The 23,664-nt window shown below is 40.7% G+C and overlaps 1 protein-coding gene across 1 annotated transcript; it reads left to right on the forward strand.

Moving 5' to 3' along the window:
- The first annotated feature begins 11,113 nt into the window (after positions 1 to 11,113).
- On the forward strand, positions 11,114 to 21,631 carry LOC144216614 (guanylate-binding protein 7-like). Its single transcript, XM_077746030.1, has 6 exons — positions 11,114 to 11,210; positions 14,795 to 15,014; positions 16,064 to 16,148; positions 16,497 to 16,681; positions 17,625 to 17,798; positions 20,802 to 21,631. Exons 2-5 carry the CDS (start codon positions 14,925 to 14,927, stop codon positions 17,790 to 17,792), a joined length of 528 nt encoding a protein of 175 aa, XP_077602156.1. The 5' UTR covers positions 11,114 to 11,210; positions 14,795 to 14,924; the 3' UTR covers positions 17,793 to 17,798; positions 20,802 to 21,631.
- The last annotated feature ends 2,033 nt before the right edge of the window (positions 21,632 to 23,664 follow it).

A 23,664-nucleotide genomic window follows, 5' to 3' on the forward strand; every position in this document is an offset into this window, starting at 1 on the left:
CTCATAATGGGTGAATATTACAAAGGGTGTGCTTTCCTTCCCCGCTCCTTTCTAGACAAAATCAAGTACTCTCTTGCAAGTATCCACTTATGATCTAATGAGACAAAGTACTTTTAAAAGGAAAATACAATTTTATAAATTGTTAATATAAAATCATATTCATGAAAAAGTGAGGATTTTTAACAGTTCAGAGTTACTAGCCTGTCTCCTTTGTTTTAGATCCAAGTTGACAGGCTTACATCTAGCAACAAGAGTTAGAATTCTGAGTGTGCCACTGGGGGCTAAATTTAGAAATAAAGTAATCTAAGACACTAGAAAATAGAATCAAGTGCATATGGGAAGGCAGCAGTCTATGTCAATCCTCATTCATTCTGGTTACTTAATGTTAAACACTACTTGGACTTCAGTCACCAATCAAAGTTCAATCTGTTTCTGATTTTCATATAAAATAATTTCATGTACTCTTTCCTGACTTCTTTGTTCAATGTTTTGTTTGTGACAGTTAATCTTTTTTAAAAACTTTTACTTAAATCCAAGTTAGTTAGCATATAGTGTAATAATGGTTTCAGAAGTAGAATTTAGTGATTCATCACTTACATATATCACCCAGTGCTCATCCCAACAGGTGCCCTCCTTAATGCCCATCACCCATTTAGCCCATCCCCCCCACCCAGTATGCCTCCAGCAATCCTCAGTTTGTTACCTGTATTTAAGAGTCTCTTATGGTTTGCCTCCCCCTCTGTTTTTATCTTATTTTTCCTTCCTTTCCCCATGTTCCTCTGTTGTGTTTCTTAAATTCCACATATGAATGAAATCATCCGATAGTTCTCTTTCTCTGACTAACTTATTTCACTTGGTCTAATACCCCCTTGTTCCATCCACTAGATTGGTTGCAAACGGCAAGATTTCATTCTTTTTGATTGCTGAGTAATATTCTGGTGTGTGTGTGTGTGTACCACATCTTCTTTATCCATTTGTCAATGGACATTTGGACTCTTTCCATAATTTGGCTATTGTCGATAGTGCTGCTATAAACATTGGGCTGCATGTGCCCCTTCAAAACAGCATACCTGTATCCTTTGGATGAATACCTAGTAGTGTAATTGCTGGGTTGTAGGGTAGCTCTACTTTTAATTTTTTGAGGAATCTCCATACTGTTTTCCGGAGGGGCTGTGCCAGTTTTGCATCCTCCCCAACAGTGCAAAGTGTTCCCCTTCCTCCAGATCTGTTTGTGACAGTTATTCTTACTGTGTACAAAAGTTCACTCTTTCATTGCACTACAAAATGGTTCTCAGCCTTGGTACTCTTGATTTTGGGCTGGATAATTTTTTGTTGTGGGAACTGCCCTGTGACTATAGGATGTTTAGCAGCAACCATGGCCTCTAACTGTTTGATGCCAATAGCACCTTTCCTGCTAAGCAACGCAGCTGCAACAATCAGATATGGCTCCAGACATTGCCAAAGATCACCACTGGGGCAAAGTCACCACGACTGAGTACTACTGAGCTGGAATAAATAAAATCATCTATTCAAGCACAATCTAGTCTCATAATAGGTGTTCCAGGGTCTAAGCAGCCATAAGGGCCAAACAAGAGCATGGAAGGAAGGGCCACTTGACAACGGGTAAGGAAGAGGTCTTCTTTGCTTCAAAATACGTTTAAATTTACTGACTCTCTAGGGAGAACCTAACAGTAACATTATCCAAACTTCTGATTTATGTTGTAAATCCTCCTGGTCAAGATAAAAAGAGAGAGGGAGGCAAACCGTACGAGACTCTTAAACACAGGGAACTAACTGAGGGTTGCTGGAGGGAGTTGGGTGGGGGGATGGACTAAATGGGTGACAGGCATTAAGGAGGGCACTTGTTGGGATCAGCACTGGGTATTATAGTTAAGTGATGCATCACTAAATTCTATTCCTGAAACCATTACTACATTATATGTTATGTAGCTTGAATTTAAATAAAATGAAAAAAAGTCAAATAAAAAAACAAAATTAAAAAAGAATCCTCCTGGTCTCTGTATTTTGTGGCTTTATCAATGGGTAAGAATGTTTACCCAATTTTATCAAAATTTTAAATACCTTTATGCGAAGTATGTTTCATATTTTGAAGTTGAAAATATCTAGTTCAAGATAGTACCAAATGCCGAGGGTTCTTGTAATTCTCCTTTTTACCTTATTTAGGATAGCATTAAGTAATTGAATTCAGAACGAAATCTAAAACTTTCACTAGAAATATATAACAAATCTAAGTAAAGCCTCCAAACTTACTGTCCCTGGTACATGTTTACCTCATAGAGATAAGATTAATTAATCCTCAGATTAGTGATCCATTAAATCTAAAGAAAACATGATAAGATGATGATGATGGCACTGATAAGGATGACAAATGTCAACATCAAATAGGTTAGTAACACAAGTTCACATTCATGAAGTCATTTGTGAGCATTATGGGATGGATTCTCCATAGTTTGTCTTATGAGACCAAAATGCTAGGATGCCATGAATCAAACACAAATGTTGTCCTTACTAACGCCAAAGCAGGTACTTTTAAACATGATTGCATCTAGTCATTCAGCAAGTATTTACCACTGACCATTTTCTAGACAGTGTGGAAGGGATCAAGGATTTGTGGTTAGCAAAACAGACCTGGTCCCTGTCCTCATGCAGTTTTCATTTAGGAATAAGACAGTGACCAAACTGTTATATCAATAAGACTTTGAACTTCTTATCAGCATCATAAAAGAACAGTACAAGCTACCAAGAATAAATGCAGAAAGGAGCCCCCAATTTAGATTTGTCGGGCAGTGATCCTCCCCTGAGGAAATGAGAGTAAGATGAATTTATAAGAGCACGAGGAAAGATAAGAGAGAAGTGAGTTTAAGGCAGAAGACACTGCCCAATTCCTTATTGGAGAAGAGACTGCTGTGTTTTTCCAGGGTGATCCACATGGCAAAGTAGAAGTAGCCTGTGTTTAGGAGAAGGGCAGGCAGAAGCCTCATTGTGGAGGACCTTACAGGCCTTGTATGGCAACTGGACTTTATCCCAACTGCAGTAAGGAGCTATTAAGATTTTGTGCAGAAAAGTGACATGACTTAATTGGTGTTTTTTAAAAGAATTGCTGTGATGGCTGCATGGAAAATTAATTGGACGTGGCCCAATGATGATTCCTGGCCATGTCAGCGGCTCTGAAAACAGATCAACCTACACCTTCTTAAAATGACCAGCTTTTTTCGGGTGTCTGGGTGTCTCCACTTGGTTAAGCTTAAACTTTGGTTCAGGCCATGATCTCATGGTTCATGGGTTCGAGCCCTTCGTTGGGCTCTGTGCTGACAGCTCAGAGCCTGGAGCTTCGCTCAAATTCTGTGTCTCCTCTCTCTGCCCTTCTCCCACTCATGCTCTGTTTCTCTCTGTCTCAAAAATAAATAAACATAATTTTTTTAAATAACCAGCTTTTTTTTTTTTTAGCAAAGTTTGAAAATGCTAAGGGCTATCGGTATATTTCCTTCTGACAAACAATAAACTCCTTCCTTCCCACCTGCACATACTTCCAGTCATAGTTTTTTTTTTAACCATTTTAACCATTTGTAAGTGTACATTTGAGTCGTGCTAAATACATACACATTATTCTATACCAGATCTCCAGAACGTTTTTATCCTGCAATGCTGAAACTATATCCTTATACAATTTCTCCCTCCCCTAAGCCTCTGGTAGCCATCATCCTACCTTCTCTTCCTATGAATTTGATTAGTCATTATGGTTTGTTTTTAATTATTATTGAAGTGTAATTGATAGTGTGGTAGGAACCCCTCCCTAAGGAGAAAGGAAAAAATTGAAGAAGAGAGAAGAGAAGACTTCAAGGTCACCTAGATATGAGTCCAGCTGCCTACATCCCCCATGTTCCTGTAAACTGAAACAACTTAATCAGACTGCATGTTTATGTGTATTACCATATATGGGAGACAAAGAAATAGAAAATGCATAAAAAACCCTATGCCATATGATGTGGGCCGCTCAGTTCTTTTGGGTACGAACCCAACTGAGCAGTGCCGGCAAAATAAAGTTGCTTCCTGGAAAGAAAAGTCTCGGTGTCACGACTCTCTGAGCGAGAATCCTGCAACAATAGTATGTTTTCTTCCTCCCAAATTCAAACATTTGAAATTTTATTTTTCTCAGCTTGGTACTTTTTAGTCTAAGCGAACTTTGTTCTATACCTTTCCTGCCCCTCCCCACAAAACAAACTGGACTTTTTTCACCCTCTCTTTTCTCACCCTTACACTTCTATGACATCTGCCCTTATTTGGACCTAGACACATCATGCTGCTTTGCCTCTATTTCACCGAGAACAACAGGAAATCCCCAAGGGGTTAGACAGAAAGCTGACACAATGAAAAGGGTGTGTTTGTTGCTGTTAACTAGATGTTACCTAGAAACCGCACCCAAACTTGGCCCTTGTTATCAATCTGTCTGCTCCACAGCCTCTCCCGTTCCCTGCAATCCCTCATAGCCTTTGAACCAGACAGTCAGTATGTTTTAAAATAAACTCATACAATGGTTTCAAGCCAGAACAATCTCTGAGGTTGTGCAAGGCCACTTGAAAGGCATTTCCTGCAATTGTTCTCCAGGCTTGAAACTGAAAGCAATGAATTGCTATTTTCACAGCAGGCTCGATTCTAGGAAATCAGTTGCTTTTCGGTTATGGAAAAAATACAAACTTGACTTCTAAAGTCTCTACACTCTTAGCAGACTGCGTAAAAAGGGTTCAAGGACAACCAGACCGCTGGCCCTGAGGGGCCTTTGCAGACTCTGTAGACACTGCCCTCCACAGGGGTTATCTGTGATTTACCAGTCAGAAAAAAAGTGATGGCACGTGCAGCTACTGCTTCTTTCAGAACCATTATCGAAGCTCCAGAGCCCTCAAAATGTCTACTCAATGTCAGCTCCATGTCTCTGTCCAGCTGTGGAACATTCTCCCCACAGCTTCCAAAGCGAGTGTGTCTGGGCACCGTTTGTAAAGCTCGCAATTTACATATAGCCTCCTTCTCTCTCATAGCAACTATTGGGATGACATGATTATTATGTAAAACAAATGTCACTATTTTAACAGGTCTCCCAAATTCTTGACATAGAGGAAAACGTGTATGTTTCTAAAGATGCTTTGAAATGCTGACTGGAACATAAGAGACTAAACCAGGGTGTAGGTCTCAGGAGAAAGCTAAGTCATGGAAAGTGACAGTGAACTTGCCTTGTCAGACCATTTTATTTCCTCCTAAAGCAGACGGTGGGTGAGAAAAGAAAACAGAAAAGGCACACGAGAGAGAGAGAGAGAGAGAGAGAGAGAGAGAGAGAGAGAGAGATTGAGAGAGAGAGAGAACAAGCATGAGCAGGAGAGAGAGAGCGGACCCAAGGGCTTTGGAGGACTGGACGTCTCGTCAGTCTCCATAAAACTGAAAGGCAAAGACCGAGGAGGAAAGGGTATCCCTGAATGAGGCGAGCTTGGGAGATGGCAGTGCAGGAGGACCACGTTTACAACTAGATCTCATGCACATCCGCACATCCGGCTTAATGACAGAGCCGGAAGTCAGGCAGAACACACTCCATAAGAAATAAGAATAGAAGCTGCATCTGAAAGGTTAGGAGGATCAGAAAGGCAGGCCCCCCCCACCCCCACCCCCTCCGGCAGGAGGGAGGGAGCTGCATGCTCTGAGAGGGCAGAGAAAATGCCCAGGCCCTTGCACCCCATAACATCTGGCTTTAAAAACCAGAGGGACTGGATTCTGTGAGTTTTGGGGGATAGGGTTTAAGATTTTTTTTGTTTTTAAGTTTATTTTGACAGAGAGCACAAGCAGGGGAGGGTCATAGGGAAAGGGAGAGAGAGAATCCCACACAGGCTCTGTGCTGTCAACGCAGCATGAGATCATGACCTGGGCCGAAACCAAGTGCTGTCCCCAGCCAGGCACTCCCATCTACTGTGGGACTCTGAGTCCTATGCCAGGTGCCCAGCTGCCACTTTGTGTATCACACCCAACTGCACCAGTGTACCAGCCTTGGGGTCCCAGTCATTGCTGTGTGCTGCACCCAGCCTAGGCCAGGGGCCCTGGTGAGCAGCCCTCAGCCGGGGTACCGCTCAGGGGGTCTGGCATAGGACTAGAGGCCAATGCAAATTTTGCTGACACTACTGCCCAAAATATATAACTGATACAACTCAACATCCAAAAAACTAATAATCTAATTAAAAAATGAGCCGAAGACATGAACCGACATTTTTCTAAAGAAGACATCCAGATGCCCAACAGACACATGAAAAGATGTTCATCATCACCCAACAGGTGTTGGCAAGGATGTGGGGAAAAAGGAACCCTGTTGCACTGGTGATGGGAACGCAAACTGGTGCAGCCTCTGTGAAGGTTGGAGGACAGAGGTTCCTCAAAAACTAAAAAAACTAAAAACAGAACTACATTATGATCCAGCAGTGGCACTGCTGAGTATTTACCCAAAAGATCTAAAAACACCTATTCAAAGGGATACATGTACCCCTATATTTGTTGCAGCATTTATTACAATAACCAAGATATGGAAGCAACCAATTGTCCATTGACTGATGAATGGATAAAGATGTGATGTGTATATATACAATGGATATACAATGGAACGTATATATTCAGTTTTCAGTCATAAAAAAGAATGAAATCTTGCCATCTGCAATGACATGACTGCATGCCATATGATGTCACTCAAATGTGGAATTCAAGGAACAAAACAAACAAGCAATGGGAAAAGAGTGAGAAAGAAACCAGGAAACAGATTCTTAATTACAGAGAACAAACTGATGTTTATCAGAGGAATGAGGGGGGGGTGGGTATTGGGTGAAACAGGTGATAGGGACTAAGGAGTGCACTTTGCGTGATGAGCCCCAGTGATGTATGGAATTGTTGAATCTCTATATGGTACACCCAAAACTAATACAACATTGTAAGTTAACTAACTGGAATTAAAATCAAAACGTAAAAAAAAAACGATATCCCCTTCCACATATTCAGTAAAATTCATTATACTTATACTTGCTTTTTAGATAGTCTTGCATTTGGGAGTAAGAATGAAAAGACAAGCTATATCCAGCCCTATCTCTGATTCAGGTACACCTCAAAGCTTCAAGATTATCATCGTCACCATGACTACAAAAAACCATGCTGTGTGGGAATAGAAAAGGATTGAGCATGGTCTCAGCTTTCCCTAGAAAACCATTCAAGTATTGCAAATATTACATCAATGCAATGGGAATCAGCCCTTCCACTTCTTCCACTTTCGGGAGGGCGTGCAGCTTGAGACAATATGTTTGAGTGGGAAATGAGGTTTTGCCATAATAGGTGCTCATAGTAGAATAAATAAGTCCATCATTTGTGAAAGCTCTGAAAGTGGGGTCTCAGGAAAAGGAATGGAGGTCCCTCCCATAATCTTGGACTGGTTTATGCTTTTTACTATGTCTCATGTGTCAAGAGAGTGTCTTGTACAGTAATTCCTTGCATGAGGTTGAAACTGAGATATTCCCAGGGCGCCTACGTGGCTCAGTCAGTTAAGCGTCCCACTTCGGCTCAGCTCATGATCTCACGGTTCATGAGTTTGAGCTCCGCATCCGGCTCTGGGCTGACAGCTCAGAGCCTGGAGCCTGCTTTAGATTCTGGGTCTCCCTCTCTCTCTGCCCCTCCTCCACTCACACTCTTTCTCTCGAAAATAAAATGAAAACATAAAAAATTTAAAAAAAAGGAACTGAGATATTCCCTGGATGAGCTAGAGATAATTATGTTACCAAAACTAGAAACAGTCTCAGAAAAAACAAAAAAATCTAACTGTCCACAGGGTTTCAGATGGGAAATAAAAATATTATATCTGCTCTAAGCAGCTATTCAACAACAACAACAACAACACACACACAGAGGCATGCATGCACAAAGATCTCCAAACAGAAACATGAGCGAGCAAAAAAAGCACGTTAAAAACCGACACATAAATGGCAATATTTTAGTTATGAAAATAATGAAAGAGGATCTCTAAAAAGCATATGAAAAGACACTTCATTTCATAAGTCATTAAAAACACAACATGTTGCTATTACTCATCTACCAAATGAAGAAAAGGTGTCTGCAAACCGAGCTTTGTCGAGCTTGTACAGCACCTAGAATGTTCTACGCTGCTGGTGCAAATATAAATTGACAGAACCATGGGACTGTTTGACCAGTGTCTGTCTGATCTTTTGGGTGGAATATATGCACTTCAGCAACCCATTCATAGGCACATACACAAGGAGAACGTGCAGATAGGATGTGATCTAAAAGATGCATGCAAGAATGCTTATAACAGCCAAGAAACTAGAAACTGCTCTGAAATCTGTCAATCAATGAGTAGATAAATAAAGCATAGAAGATCCTTACTGCTGAATACTATACAGCATAGAAAGTACACAATCTACAGCTATACACAAAAATATGGACAAATCTCACATGCATACTATTGGGTACAAGACACCAGATGTTACAGAATACCCACTTCAGGGACCCAGTTGTATCAAGTGCCAAACAAAGCAGACAGTTGTTCACTTGATGTGGGCAGGGAGGGATGGTGGTGACAGAGGGAGCAGGTGGAGAGAAAGGTCTCTTGCAATCCTAACCATCTTAGCAGAGTTTCAGGGTTTCAGAGCAAGGTCAGAGCTTATGCATCAGAAGGTCACTTGCTATTTGAAAAGCCACTTTGGGGTTGCCATTGAGGCCGAGCTCCTGACTCCTGTATATCAAGCCAGTACAGGACCATGAGCTACATACTGTCAGACCATCCAAAGTCATATTTGGGTGGCTGCAGGACAAGACAAAGTTACACGAGCAGGTGGCCTAATTCCCATAGCAGCAACCTCTGTCACACCGATGACTCTCCCTCCACCAGATCCAGTCTCAGAGGAATTCTCTGAGATTCCCTGAATGTCACGCCCAGTAGGCTGGCAGGACTGAGCCCCAGAAGCTCACAGTGGCTCCATAACCCATCCTTGGATTTGTTTACTTTCTTTCCTTGCTTCACTCTTCTACACTCTCCTGGCTGAGTGTGAGGCCTCGCATATGCAGAAATAATGCCTTCTGAAACTAGCCATGGACAAAGGGTAATTTATCAACTTGAGGTGTTTAAGCATAAATTCTAGCTTAGCACTGGCTCATTGGTAAGCTATGATGACTCAGACGTGACTTTAGGAAGTCTATCGTAAAAACTAAATAAAAAATTTTTTAAACTTTTTTTAATGTTTATTAATTTTGAGAGAGAGAGAGAGTGCGCGCAAGTAGGAAGGGGCAGAGAGAGAGGGAGACACAGTATCCAAGGCAGCTCTGGGCTCTGAGCTTTCAGCACAGAGTCCAACACAGGGCTTGAACCCACAAACAATGAGATCAGGACCTGAGCCAAAGTCAGATGCTTAACTAACTGAGCTACCCAGGTGCCCCTAAATGAAAACCATTTTAAAATATAACCAAGCAGAGCCGTGAGTGGTCACATATGGCAAGCTCATCAAACTATACAGAATTAGTCCAGGCAAGGGGTGCCTGGATGTCTCAGTCAACTTCCACTCATGTCATGATCACTCAGTTTGTGGGCTCGAGCCCCACATAGGGGTCCGTGCTGAGAGTGCCCAGCCTGGCTGGGATTCTCTTTCTCTCCCTCTCCCATGCATGAGGGGTCTCTTTGTCTCAAAATAATTAAAACTTTAAAAAAAAGCATTAGTCCAGCCAAGTCACTAAACAAAGTATAAAGCCATCAACAATCTCTTGAGGGGGCACTGGAGTCCACATCATATTATTTGTAGTGTCCGGTTTTCAAAACAAATTACAAATTACAAGGCATGCAAAGAACCAGAAAAGTTGGCCTAATTATAGGAAAAGAAGTCAATAGAAACCATCTCTTGGGGCCTTAGCAGACAAATACCTTATTTAACAGGCAAATATATCAAAGCAGCTATTATGTGTATATTTAAAGAACTAAAGATAACTATGTTGAAAGAATCAAAGTGTGTTGAAAATGACTCATGGTATAGAAAATATCAATAACAAGAAGTTAAACCAAAAGAATGAAATAGAGATTCCACAGTGGAATAGTCTAAGAACTGGAATACAAAAATACAGTGTCTCAAACACCAGATTTGTACTGGCAAAGGGAAGATCTGTGAACTGAAGATAAATCAATGGAGAGAATCCATTCTGAGGAACAGAAAAGAAAAAAGAATTAAGAATAGTAGAGCCTCAGAGACCGTGAGGCACCATCAGGCATGTAAACATAGGCAGAAGGGAAGTCTCATTAGTACATAGAAGGTAGAAAGTATTAGAAAAAATATGAAGAATAATAACCAGAAACATGCATAATTTCTGAAAAACATTAATCGCCTCATTCAAGAAGCTCCATGAATTCCACGACATAGAAGGACAACAGGATGCACGCCTCCAGGCATCATAGTCCTGGCAGAGGATCGAGTTTGGGGAGGACTCAAACTACCCACATTTTGACTTCAGTCTGTACTTTCTAATTAAGTTCTCTTAAGATCAGCAAGACCCTACGTGACTGACCCAAAGACAACGATCCACCTGACCTTTGCTGCCCAATGGCATGTACCTACCAACCTTTGTCCCACATTTTCCTTATATAAACTTGCAAGTATTTTTGACACTTTGGGGACAGCCTTTGGGACACCAGTCCACCGTGTTCCCAGTGTCAGCCTCCCTGAAACAGATTCCTTTCCTGATTCCCCACCACTCCTCTCTCTGCCTTTGGGTTCTGTCAACTGGCAGCTGCCGACCCTAGTCTGCTTGCGGCCTCTGGAGCCAGCAGCCCTGTGCCCTGGGTCTCAGGCAGCAGCCCGTCTGTGGGCAGGCAAGCTGGGGATAAGATAAAGCTAGTTAGGGTGAGATATCTCTCCTAGGGCCTAACTGCAGAGTCCTGGACTGCACTCAGCTGCCTCACCCCCCCTACTTTCTCAGGCTCTGGCGGCTGGGTTCTGGCAGGATTTCCCCAAATATTAAAAAAATAGCAGGCAGTGTTTTCACTTTCCGGTTCAGCTTTCTGCTCATTTCCTTCTTAACAACCTGTTTGTTTTCAGCTTCTGTGGAAGAGAAAACAGAGCAAGGGTGAGTTAAGAGGCACTTGGCTGCTCGTTCTTGAACAGATCAGCAAAGCTGTGGCTCAGGTATGTTCATTTCTAAACTTTCTTTACATGCACATTAGGTTTGGGCTTAAAACCCTGATTTCTGACATAAACATGAGAACTGAGAAGAGGAATGCAATAGATACATGTAAATATGTAAGTTATAAAACCTTGTAGTTGAGATTTTCCACTTAACGCTGTTACGTATTCTTGCTTTAAAATCTACATGTTAAAAAAAAAAAAGCTGAACTACAGAGGAAGCTTAAGACTACAATGAAATCTTACACACCATTTACTTGGATACGCCCTGTGGTGATATTTTGTGATATTTGCATTCTCTCTTTCTAAATAGATATGGAAGATTTTCTGTTAACGTTCTTATGCTGACTATTATTTGAGGGAAGAGCTAACAGAGGCTGTGACTCTTCACCACTAAATACTTCAGCACATAGATGTTGGGATCCAGACATTCTTCTACTTTCTTTCTTTGGATCCACCTCATTCCTCCACAGCTGTTCCTACCTCTCCCTTTGGCTACTATTTTGTCACCTAGTAAGGACTTCGCTGGACATCCTGCCAATGCTTGTAGTGAATTCTCTGGGTATTTAACATAGCTAACCTCTTCCTTCTGGTGCTCACTCTGCATTGCTTCTGAAACCCCATGTTCTGCCGGCACAGTCACCGCTTAGAGATCCCAGAGGCTTTTTGCCATGCACATAGTTTCCCAGAATAATGGTGACAATTCCAGCCTCTCTTGTGGCTGTGTATGGGCACATGGATGATCTAAGAAGTAATTTGGTTTATGTAGACATGATGAGTTAGTAAAGAGTTAGTATTCTCTGCTAGGAATACAAATATGACAGCACGCCAGGAACTGCCCCTTACAGATGATTGAGCATATGATAAGTTCTGAAGCTTTGATCCTTATGAAACAGAACCACATACCATCCCTGGACTGCCAACCGTGAAATTTATGAGGGAGAAATAAATGTAAATCTAAATTAAATAAGCATAAATGTCAATAAATGTAAATTGTTTATGACACATTTCTTTTCTACCTCTCCCTACCTTACAGCTCTCTTAGCTACCTCACAGCTAAGCCTAATTCTAACCCATATAGTTATCTTAGTATCACCCTGAGGGCAGAGGCCACAGTTTATTTATCTTTTAATCCAAGTATATAAGCACAGCGTGTAGCAAATAATAGATGTTCAACCAATGTGTTGAAGTAAAAAAAAAAAAAAAAGGCCACAATAAATGGGATTAGATATCAAGGAATAAAAATATGAAAAGACACCTTTCATAAACCTGAGCTGAACTGAAGCCCCTGGAAACATTAGCTGGGCCAGGAGAGTGCCAGATCTAGAAACTGCTGAGTGGTTTATGGGATGTCAACCTGACTCCACAGAAAAAAGAGGAGCCCATGGGGCCACAATACTACATTAGAAAGGGTGTTTTGAAGGTAGGAGAGACAACAGAAATCCTGTAGAAGTTACTGATCATGGAGTCTAGGTAATCAATATTTTTGAAGAAAATTATCTTTCCAGGGAATTGGGTGCCAAACATAGAAGAGTAAAACAGACCTTCGAGGTTTCCAATCATGGGTCTACATTTATTCACTATGTGCTTTTGGCAAATACCTTACTCAGACTTTCTGAGCCCCACTGATCTCATTTGCAAAGTGGGTATAATAAGCCTACTTTGCAGGTTCTTGTAAGAACCAATGAGAGCAAACATTGGAGACTGGCAATATTTCACCTCTAGCTTCTTCAGAGATTTGGAAAATAATGCAGGCAGCACTCTGCAGATGGCCAATGCCAGAAAAAGTACAGAAGTGCTGATGTATTCATGCTTTGGATAACTCTGAGGTGAGAGAATGATTTTGTGCTCTTATTTTACTGTGAGACTCTTCCTGGTTTACAGTTTTCTATTGTATCTGAGGAGACATCCTATATGATAAATGCTTTTCTCAGAGATTACATACACACACACACACAACATGTATTATATATATATATATACACACACACATATATATGATCCAGAGAAAACTAAATTTCAAACAATTAGTTCCTCAAAGTAGGTAGAATTTTAGTAGGAATATATACAATCTCATTTATCCTCCTTCAATTATTTACCTCATATCTATTTTATTTTTATTGATATAAGTGACAAAACACTGTATAAGTTTAAGGTATAAAACTCATTGAATTGATACATTTATATATTGCAACATGCTTAACAATCATATTAGTCAGTCTTAACTAACATCTCTATCATGTCACTAATTATTATATTTGTGTGTGTGTATGTGTGTGCTTAGCAAGTTTATAATCTGGTATTGTTGTCTATAATTGCTATGCTGTGCTTCTCTAGGACTTATTTATTTACTGGTTGCAAGTTTATACCCTTGTAAACCACAAACCCCCAATTCCCTCAACTCCCAACCCCTGGTTACTACCATTCTATTGTTTTTATGAGTTCAAGTTTTTTACATTCCACACACAAGTGCTATCATATAGTATTTCACTTATCTCACTTAGTACAATGCTCTTGAGGTCCATATGTGTTGCCACAAATAGCAACATTTCCTTATTTCTCATGCCTGAACAATATCCCATGTATATATGTACACAATTCCTTTATCCACTAATCTATTGATGGACATTTAGGTTGTTCCCATATCTTGGCTGTTCTCAGTTATGGTGCAATAACATGAGAGTGCATATATCTCCTTGAGATCTTGATTTTGATTCTTTTGGATAAATACCCCAAAGAGGGATTGCTGGATAATATGGTAGTTCTATTTTTTTAAGTTTATTTATTTATTTTGAAAGAGACAGACAGAGAGAGAGACAGACAGACAGAGGGAGTACAAGCGGGGGAGCAGCAGAAGAGAGGAAGAGAGAGAATTCCAAGCAGGCTCTGCACTGACAGCATGAAAAACTTGGTCATGGTGGGGGTGGGGGTTCTGTCTCACAAATCATGAGATCATGACCTGAGCTGAAATCAACAGCCAGATTTTTAACTGACTGAGCCACCCAGGTGCCCCATTGTAGTTCTATTTTTTAATTATATGGAGCCTCCATCCTGTTTTCCATAGTGGCTGAACCAATTTACAATGCACATTTCTACCATCCATGTACAAAGGTTCTCTCTCATCTTCACATCCTTGGTAATAATCATCTCTTGTCTTCTTACTAATAGCCATTCTAATAGGTATGAGGTAATATTCTGGTTTTGAGGTATCCCTTATTCTCCTGATGATTAGTGATCTTTTCATTTACTGTTGGCCATTTGGAGGTCTTTTTTGGAAACATGTCTATGTAATTCCTCTGCTGATTTTGTAATCAACTGTTTCTTAGTTATTAAGTTGTATGGCTGCCTACTGTGTTTTTAGATTTCATTGGGAAATTCTTTTCCCAAAAGATATCAAAGCATGTTAACTGAGGGAAGATACTTAAAATTTTTAAGTGCAGTGAATGGGAGGAAAACACTAATTTAGTAGGAGAGGATGGAATTTATAAAAAGTTTCAAACTGCATAGAGTCTTTAAAAAATCATTTTAGAATTTATAGTTTCTGATTTTGAATTTCACTGATGCCCTAAATTTCTTGCCTCATTCAGGACTGGGGATTCTGGTGACCTTAGTGGATGCCTTCAATAGTGGGGCAGTTCCTTGCCTGGAGAACACAGTGACACACCGGTGTCCTAGTGTGAGGACTCAGTAGCTCTGCAGAGTGAGGTTCCCAGAAAAATGGTCCTGTCACTACCAGACGGGAATGATGGAACAGCCCCCACGCGGCAGCCACCCCCAAATGGTGAAGAGTTATGGAAGATGTACACGGTACTTGGTCTTAATAGTTGTTTCTTCATGCTATCCCCTCTACCTAGAGGCCACCTGATTGGCCATAGATTAGCTAACATTCATGGCAGAAGGATACTGATTATTCTGAATAGGAGAGTTAATAGGACACTATTACTCTATTTTATCTCTTTCTCCTCCAAACTCAGGCACTTTATCTGGAAATGCGTCTAATCTCTGAAGCAAAGTCAGCACAGGCACTCAGATGGCCTCCTTGACTGAATATCTACAGCTGCCCTGTGTGCTTGAAACACACTTCAGTCATTTGGAGCTTATATGCTTTTGCCCATTCAACCCAAAGCTCTCTGGGAAGATTCTGTTACCAGATCATTCTTTACCTTTATTTTACTGAGTTGTATGACTGTTAATCATGCCCTGTAGACAGCATTACAGGATGCTATAGCTGCATGGAGATCATACAATACAAACTCAACACTTCACAAGGAAGGCTCAGGGAGTTCAGAAACTTAACCAAAAGTCTTGAAGGAGTATTTCTGAGATGGTAGTAACTGAAGTTTCTTTGAACAGGAATTCAGACACCATAAGTTTCATGTATTGAAAATGTACAATTAACAAAAGTGTACAAATGTAAATGCACAGTGATTTCTTTCACTGGGGAAGGTGGTCTAGGAAATCTTCCTGGAAGAGAAGTGTGACATACACTTTGAAAGATTTGTACATATTTTCCAGGGTGGGACGTTACTGGAGCAGTCACAAGCAGGGAAAAACAAAACAAAACAAAACAAAACAAGCCAGCACGTGAAAAATATGAAAGCACCAGAGGTTATGTGTTGGGGAAACTGCACTTTATTCTGACCGGTGGATCCCAGCACGAGTGGAGGGCAGCAGCAGTGGCAGCCGAGGCTGGAGGGGTAGTGAGCCAGGCAGGGTCTTAGAACATGTATTTGGAGGCAGGGTGGGTGAGGAAGAACTAGGGAACGTTGATCAGGGCAGATTTTTTTCCTCAGACTATTTCAGTGGAAGTTCAGGTCTGACCTACCTGATATGTCTTTGCCCTTTGTGGTTCCCAGGACTTCCTGCAGGTGAAGAATAAACTAGAGAAAAGCTGCATGGAGAAAGAGGAGCTTCTGCATTTAGCTCAACAAGCCTTAGCAGGTATGGGGAGGGCTCTGTGCATGATGGGGCAGTAGGCTTCTGCCAGGTCCTCCGAGACCTCTGACAGGAAGATCTTCTCGAAGCGAGGAGTGTCCTCCCCTTCTGTGGAGGGCACACTCTGCTAAATCTGAAAATAATAAGACAAGGTGTGGCCGTTTGTCAGCCAGCCAGTCAGGGCCTTTCCCACCTTGTTCTCAAACCTGCCCTCCATGTGTGGTCGCGAGTTGAACTCAGACATTTCTGTCTGCTCATCCTAGACAGTTTGGTGTCTGAGAAAGTGGGGGGGGGGGGCTGTGGCACAGGGAGTTGTTGCTTTTGAGCTTAACTGTTGTTTTCTTTCTGGAGCAGAAGAACAAGCCAAAAGAGAGACAGCTGAGAAGGAAAAGCAGCTTCTTGAGGAAAAGTATACACAGCTGCAGCAAAGGGTAGAGGCTCTAGAAACAGTTTTCCAGGAATCCATGGCCCAAATGAGAAAGGAGACAGAGAGAGAGAGAGACCTGAGAAAGCAGAATGAGAAGTTTCAGAGGCTGGAGGTAAGCCTGGTCCGGGTCTGGACAGTGACTGCAGAATGAAGTTCTGGGACCTTAGGAAGGGAGGCCTGAAAGTCAAAGCACAGCCAGACAGAGAAGCACTGCTGTCGTTTACAGCACTTGACTCACCAAGCCCTGAATTTGTAATGACTTGCGTCGGGGCACATGAGCCGTGTTCATGCTGGGTTTCTGGAGAGTCCCATAGGAACTTGGTAGCTCCAAGCATTTCTAGAATATAAGTAACTTCCCAGGGCTTGTGCTGCTGTTCTGAGGGATTCCACATGGAGCCAATATTAAATGGGGTCCCCAGGTTTACCGTTGGAGATGTCCTAACTGGGTGTATGTAATACAAGCAGCAATCGGTTCACATTCCTAAGATTATTGCCAGTTTTCAGGCCCTACCCACCCAAAGACCCTAAGATAGATCCCTGCTGACCTAAAACTATCAGGTATGTACAGATTCAGAAGTGAGGGGGACTGACAGCTCCAGACCTACGGCGGTCCCCAGGAGAGGATGGCCTGAGTCAGCACGCGACATAGGGGAAATTCTCTCTTCTCCCAGCCGGAAGTGTTTGCATCAGATTTCTAAATCAGCTTAGATGTTCCCTTTATTTCTAAGATGTGGGTGAGCATTTGTGCCCTAGATAAAAGGCTCCCTCCTAAATAGCATCATTATAGCTAGAATATCACATAATTGTCCTCATACCTGGTTAGCCGCCTCGCAAAACCCTAGTGATGGATGAATATATATAAGTAAGGTGGTACCGTCCTTCTCATTCCTCAACCCCAACCCAGGAGATATGCCTGCTATAAGTGATCTAGTAAGAGAGAATACTTGAAAAAGGAAAATGCAGAATATTTTATAATTTATTGATATATAACCTTATTCCTGAAAGTCTGGGGTTTCTAAATGTTTTCCTTTTATGAATATATCACACGGCTTTAGACCCAAATAAAAACTATGAGTGGTAACAAGCTGAAAATTGACTACACTTCAAAGACAACGGAAAACAGTTACAGAGAAGATACTTCGGAGCCTTCATGCTGGTCTCTAATTTGTGAGCTGCTAAGACAGTTGATTTCACTGGTAGCCAAGCTTTTCTCTTGTATATAATTTCAGGTAATTTTTTTTTTTACAAGTTTTCATAACAGTTTTTTCATATCGCTTATTTTCATGCATATGTACCTTTTCTGTTTTTAGCAAAATTTAACAGAAAAACAGAAAAGTACCTACTATAGGGTGTCAATGCTTGGCAAACAAAAGATGGAGTAAATGTGGCTGGACAGTTAATTTAAATGGATGTGGAAATAACAGATTAGAAGACAAAGAGAAAGTCAAATTTGTAGCCTCCTGGAAGAGAAATACATTGGAATATACTTATCAAGAAGTGCTTCTGAAAGTTGCATCGGAATAATTACTCAGATTATCTATAGTGTGTTCTTCAGTAGGATAGGCCAGCACCATATGCAAAGCAATTCTTTCTTAGTTCACCTGTAAATGCTATGCGTTGTGAGTTAAAATTTCAAAAAGGCTAACTGTAAAATTTATATGGAGCTGATCAAAAAGATCAACAGCGCAGACAGATCAGAAAAGGTACAATGAAATGTATTGGTCTGCAAGAATTAGAACAGTGTGTCACTGAGCATAAACATAAAAACATAACAACAGAACACACCGCGTAGTCTAAAAGTAGAACCCCACCACATATAGGAATTAAGTGTATGTGAACAGTGTTATTTATGTACTTATTCTTAAAAGTATATATATATTTTTTTGAGAGCAGGAGAAATCACGTGCATGTGCACACACACAAGCAAGGGAGGGGCAGAGAGAGAGGGAGAGAGAGAATCCCATGTGGGATGTACACTATCAGCCCACTGCCCCACACAGGGCTCAATATTATAAATCGTGAGATCATGACCTGAGTCGAAATCAAGAGTCGTCATTTAATCAACTGAGTCACGCAAGTACCTACCCTACTAATTTTAAATAACACTTTTGGGGGCACCTGAGTGGCTCAGTTAGTTAAACAACAGACTCTCGATTTCGGCCCAGCCACGATCTCATGATTTGTGAGATGGAGCCCCATGGGCAGTGGGCTGACAGTGGATAGCCTGCTTGGGATTCTCTGTCTCCCTCTCTCCCTGCCCATTCCCCCATCCCAAAATGAATACACATTTTAAAAAAATAAAATAAAGAAGTAAAATCAGTGGGAAAATACAGTTCAGTATGAACTACATAACAGCTGTTGTCAGACAAGTGAATAGTTGTGTAGAATAAAAAGGTGAGTAGATCTATCGTAAATTTTGTACAAAGTAAGTTCCAGCTTGATGTCAGATGAAACATTTATAAAGCTCCACAGAAACAATAAATGTCAGATAATTATAAAATTATGTTGGAGCATCAAATTTATTTTTAAGTGCCATAAAACCCAAAGACAAATAAACACTGACAAAAACTACATTAAAATAAAGATAAATTCATTGTGGGGCACCTGGGTGGCTCAGACAGTTAAGCATCCGACTCCAGCTCAGGTCATCATCTCACGGTTTGTGGATTCGAGCCCCTTATAGGGCTCTGTGCTGACAGCTAGCTCAGAGCCTGGAGCCTGTTTCGGATTCTGTGTCTCCCTCTCTCTCTGACCCTCCCCTGTTCGTGCCGTCTCTCTCTCTCAGAAATAAATAAAACATTAAAAAATTAAAAAAAAAAGATATATTCATTGTGGTGAAAAAGGACCTAAAGAAATTCAGAAGCCAAAAATGTTCTGAAGAGACAGCTTGATTTCTATCAGACAGCAAAGCTGATTTATAGGAGTTATACATTGTGAAGGGCCAAAAATCAATAAAAGTGGGCAAACTTTGAACAGATAGTTTATAGAAAAATCAAGATATTCAAGTAACTCAAAATAAGATAAAACAAATGATGAGATGCAATGTTTTACCTCCCATGCTATCAAACCGTGTTCCCAAGGTTTCTGAAAACCTGTCCTTTCATGGGAGTCCAAATTGTATAATATCTATGGCAAATTGTGTCTAACAATTATTAAATGTGAATAGATAATCCGTTTTTGGCACCACATGTTCAGTTTTAAGGCCTACACACACTCTCTGGTGCACACACACACACACACACAGACAGGAAAATTGTGTATTGGTGATATGTCCAGTGAGGCATTGATTGTAACTCTAAAGATTGGAACTACTTATATGTTCATATGGGAGTGGTAATGTAAATTTCAGCACACTTCCACAAGGGAATATTACATAGCCAGAAAATTCTGTGTCACTACTAGAAAAACTTACTAGATCTATTGTAATGTGCAAAAGCTGGGGTGCCAACCAATGCGAAGAGTGTCCTATTTCTGCAAAGAAAATGGAATTCGTATATACTCATTTGCAGACACATGAGGAACGAACACTGTTGGTTGCTTCTAGGGGAAACTAGATTTCTTTTTTTTTTTTTTTTTTTTAATAGTTTNTCCCAACAGTTTATTTTTGCTCTTGATTCCCTTGCTTTTGGGGATGTGTCAAGTAAGAAGTTGCTGCGGTGGAGGTCAAGGAGGCTGAAGGGGAAACTAGATTTCTGAGATCAGGAATGAGAGGAATAATTAATTTGGTATAAACCTTCGTATCTTTGAAAATTTTATAAGGGATATGTAATACTTGTTCAGGAGAATAAGAAAAGAAAACCAGGATGATGTTTATGGTGATGACGGTGGCGGGGATGATGACAATGATGATGGTATTTAGGGAATTTTGCATTCTTAGAAAATCATTGGCCAGTTCAAAAGAGAGGTGTAATAAATAGTGAGGTCCGATACTGGAAAAAACAAAACATATATCCTAATCTTGCTTATATTATGGGGTTGATTTCTACTTCCTTAAAGTCTTTGAAAAATAAGTATGAATACGAATATGATGCAATCCTGAAATCCCAGCTGGTGCGTCGCGTCTTTCGCTTTCCAACTTCAAATTACAGTTTTAGGTGTGAGTTGTATAGTGGGTGTACAGTGCATCTTGATGTTTTTGGACTTTCCTTTGGGCTGATGTTTGCATGCTATGCTTTTGTTATAATGAACTACTTCCAACTGCACAGGCTTGACATGTTATGCCTCTATTCCAGATATGTGTGCACCGTATTCAGACTTCTTCAAACAACCTCTATGATCCTCACCTTTATGTTGCAGACTATTTTCTCCATGAAGTCTCTTGGATTTCCTGAATCCTCTAAACTGGGTGGGTGGGGCCTCCTTTGTGATCTCATTGTACCTACGGCATGATTTCGAAAATTTAAATTACCCATTTACTCTGTTTCGCTGATGATACCTCCTACCAAGGACAGGTTTATCTGTATCATTGTAATCTTAGCTCCTATTTCCATGTCCAACACTTGATCAGTAACTGCAAAGTGATGGTTGAACAATGTTCCCACTCAGCACAGAGCCTGATGTGGGGTTCAAACTCATGACCTGAGTTGAGATCGAGAGTTAGATGTTTATATGACTGAGCCACTTAGGTGCCCAGTTCCCTGTTTTCTATATATATCCTCAATAATTACGACAGATGCTTTAAAGGACTCTTAAAACAAAGGGTATGGTTTTTGACATCGAGAACAAAGACAAAAGGAGATGGAGATAAAATTAAATTTCCCCATAATCTGCAGCCCATTGACAAATACTTGAGACAGGGAGCATATAACATTCCTCCAGAACTCCCAACTGTCTTAATATTAATGTTTTGCTAGTGGCAGAAACAGCCTTAGCTTGACAATAGTCAGACCTCCACAATCCTGTAGGTCTTCTTTCATAGATGAAAATCCTCTTGGAAACTTTGTCTCCACGCCTCCCAACTTAAAAGTTTAAAATCAATCACTCCTCACAACCCCAGTACAACTCTTTCTGTCCACGGGTCCTGTCCCCGTGCTTTAATAAAGACACCGTTTTGCACCGAAAATGGCTCAAGAATTCTTTCTTGACTATTCACTCCTGAACCTTACATCGAATCACATAAGTTTTAAGATCTTAATACAAAGGGTGTGGAATGATTTAGGACTACAATTCCCAGGAAACAGGACTGTGAGGACATGCATGCTAATTGAGACTTGCTACAATGTTCTTCCTGAGAGAAGGGCTGATTCACCATGTATTCCATTCAAGTTTCCTGTGACAACTACTCATGAATGATATAACTCACTTTTGACTCACAAGTCACTTGTGAGGTTTAAATTTTAAAAAATATGAAAAGATACCTAATATCACTTATCATCAGGGAGATACAAATCAAAACTATGAGAAATCACCTCACACCTATCAGAATGGCTGACGTCAACAACACAAGAGAAAACAAGTGTTGGCGAAGATGTGGAGAAAGGGAACCTGCATGCACTGTTGATGGGAATGCAAACTGGTGCGGCCACTGTGGAAGTCAGTATGAAGATTCTATATAAAAATAGAACTACCCTACGATCCAGTAATCACATTACTGGGTATTTACCCCAGAAATATGAAAACACTAATTCAAAGGGATACATGCACCCCTATGTTTATGGCAGCATTATCTGCAACAGCCAAACTACAGAAGCAGCCCAAGTGTTATTGATAGATAAATGGATAAAGAGACCAAGTTTTTACTAAACAGTAATAAATGACCTTTTCCTAACAGCAGCTAGCCCCCTCTCGGTCCTGAAAACCTTGTTTCCAAAGTACCCTGGAGACTTGTGATTAGGGAGGGTCCCTAATCCCCTCCCAACTTGAAAGTATATAATTGGCCACTTTTCACAACCCCAGTGCAGCTCCTTCTGTGCACGGGTCCTGTCTCTGTGCTTTAATAAAATCACCTTTCTGCACCCAAGATGTTTCAAGAATTCTTTTTTGGCCATCAGCTCCAAATTCCAACATTTTCTATGTCAGTATATATACACAATATCATTCATCCATAAAAAAGAATAAAATTTTGCCATTTGCAACAACATGGATGAGCTAGAGAGTATTATGGTAAGCAAAATAAGTCAGAGAAAGACAAATACTATATGATCTCACTTATATATGTAATTTAAGAAATAAAACAAACAAGGAAAAAAGAGAGAGAGAGAAACCAAGAATTAAACTCTTAATTACAGAGAACAAACTGATGGGGAGGTAGGGGGAATGGGTGAAATAGGTAATGGGGATTAAAGACTACACTTACTGGGGGTGCCAGGGTGGCTCAGTCAGTTAAGTGTCCAACTTAGGCTCAGGTCATGATCTCATGGTCCATGAGTTGGATCCCCATGTTGGGCTCTGTGCTATCAGCTCAGAGTCTGGAGCCTGCTCTCTCTGTCCCTCTCTTGCTCTCTCTCTCTCTGTCTCTCTCAAAAATAAAAACAGTAAAAAAAAATTTTTTTAAAGTACACTTATCAGGGCATCAGGGTGCCTCAGTCAGTCAAAGTGTCTGACTCTTGATTTCCACTCAGGTCACGATCACACAGTCATGAGCAGTCGAGAGGTCTTGTCAGGCTCTACACTGGGCATAGAGCCTGCTTTAGATTCTCTCTCTTCCTCTGACACTTCCCTACTTGCATGCACTCTCTCTAAGTTAAAAAAAAAAAAAAAGCACTTTAAAAAAAGAGTACACTTATCATGATGAAAAAAAGGAAGGAAGGGAGGGAGGGAAAATGAACTGTAAATAAAATTTTACAAAAATATGACTTCCTCAGGGGAAAAACATTTTAAAAGAAAATTTCTTCATTGCATAAATTTTTCAAGTTCATCCTGTTTCTTCAGTCAGATGAAGTTCAATTTCTCACTGAACTAACGTCCAGGAGAATTATGACAGCCTTCATCCACACCCTCATGGAGAGAGTCAAGAGGTTTCAGTCTTGCTCTTTGAGAAGACTGTGAGGTCAGGATTCAACTATGCACCAGATGTCTCCAAACAAAAGCCATCGAGATCAAAGCTCATGTAGCCACTGTCTCCTCCACTGGTAACACCCAGAGGTCTGTGCCCCC

Source organism: Crocuta crocuta, unplaced genomic scaffold (assembly GCF_008692635.1).
Source record: "Crocuta crocuta isolate KB4526 unplaced genomic scaffold, BGI_CrCroc_1.0 scaffold48, whole genome shotgun sequence".
Lineage (NCBI taxonomy): Eukaryota > Metazoa > Chordata > Mammalia > Carnivora > Hyaenidae > Crocuta > Crocuta crocuta.

Bases quoted from the DNA above. Each gene is read 5' to 3' on its own strand.
- LOC144216614 (XM_077746030.1), top strand. From the start codon at position 14,925: ATGGTCCTGTCACTACCAGACGGGAATGATGGAACAGCCCCCACGCGG. The intron at 15,015-16,063 runs GTACTTGGTCTT...TGTGGTTCCCAG, and splicing joins AGTTATGGAAGATGTACACG to GACTTCCTGCAGGTGAAGAA. The intron at 16,149-16,496 runs GTATGGGGAGGG...TTTCTGGAGCAG, and splicing joins AGCTCAACAAGCCTTAGCAG to AAGAACAAGCCAAAAGAGAG.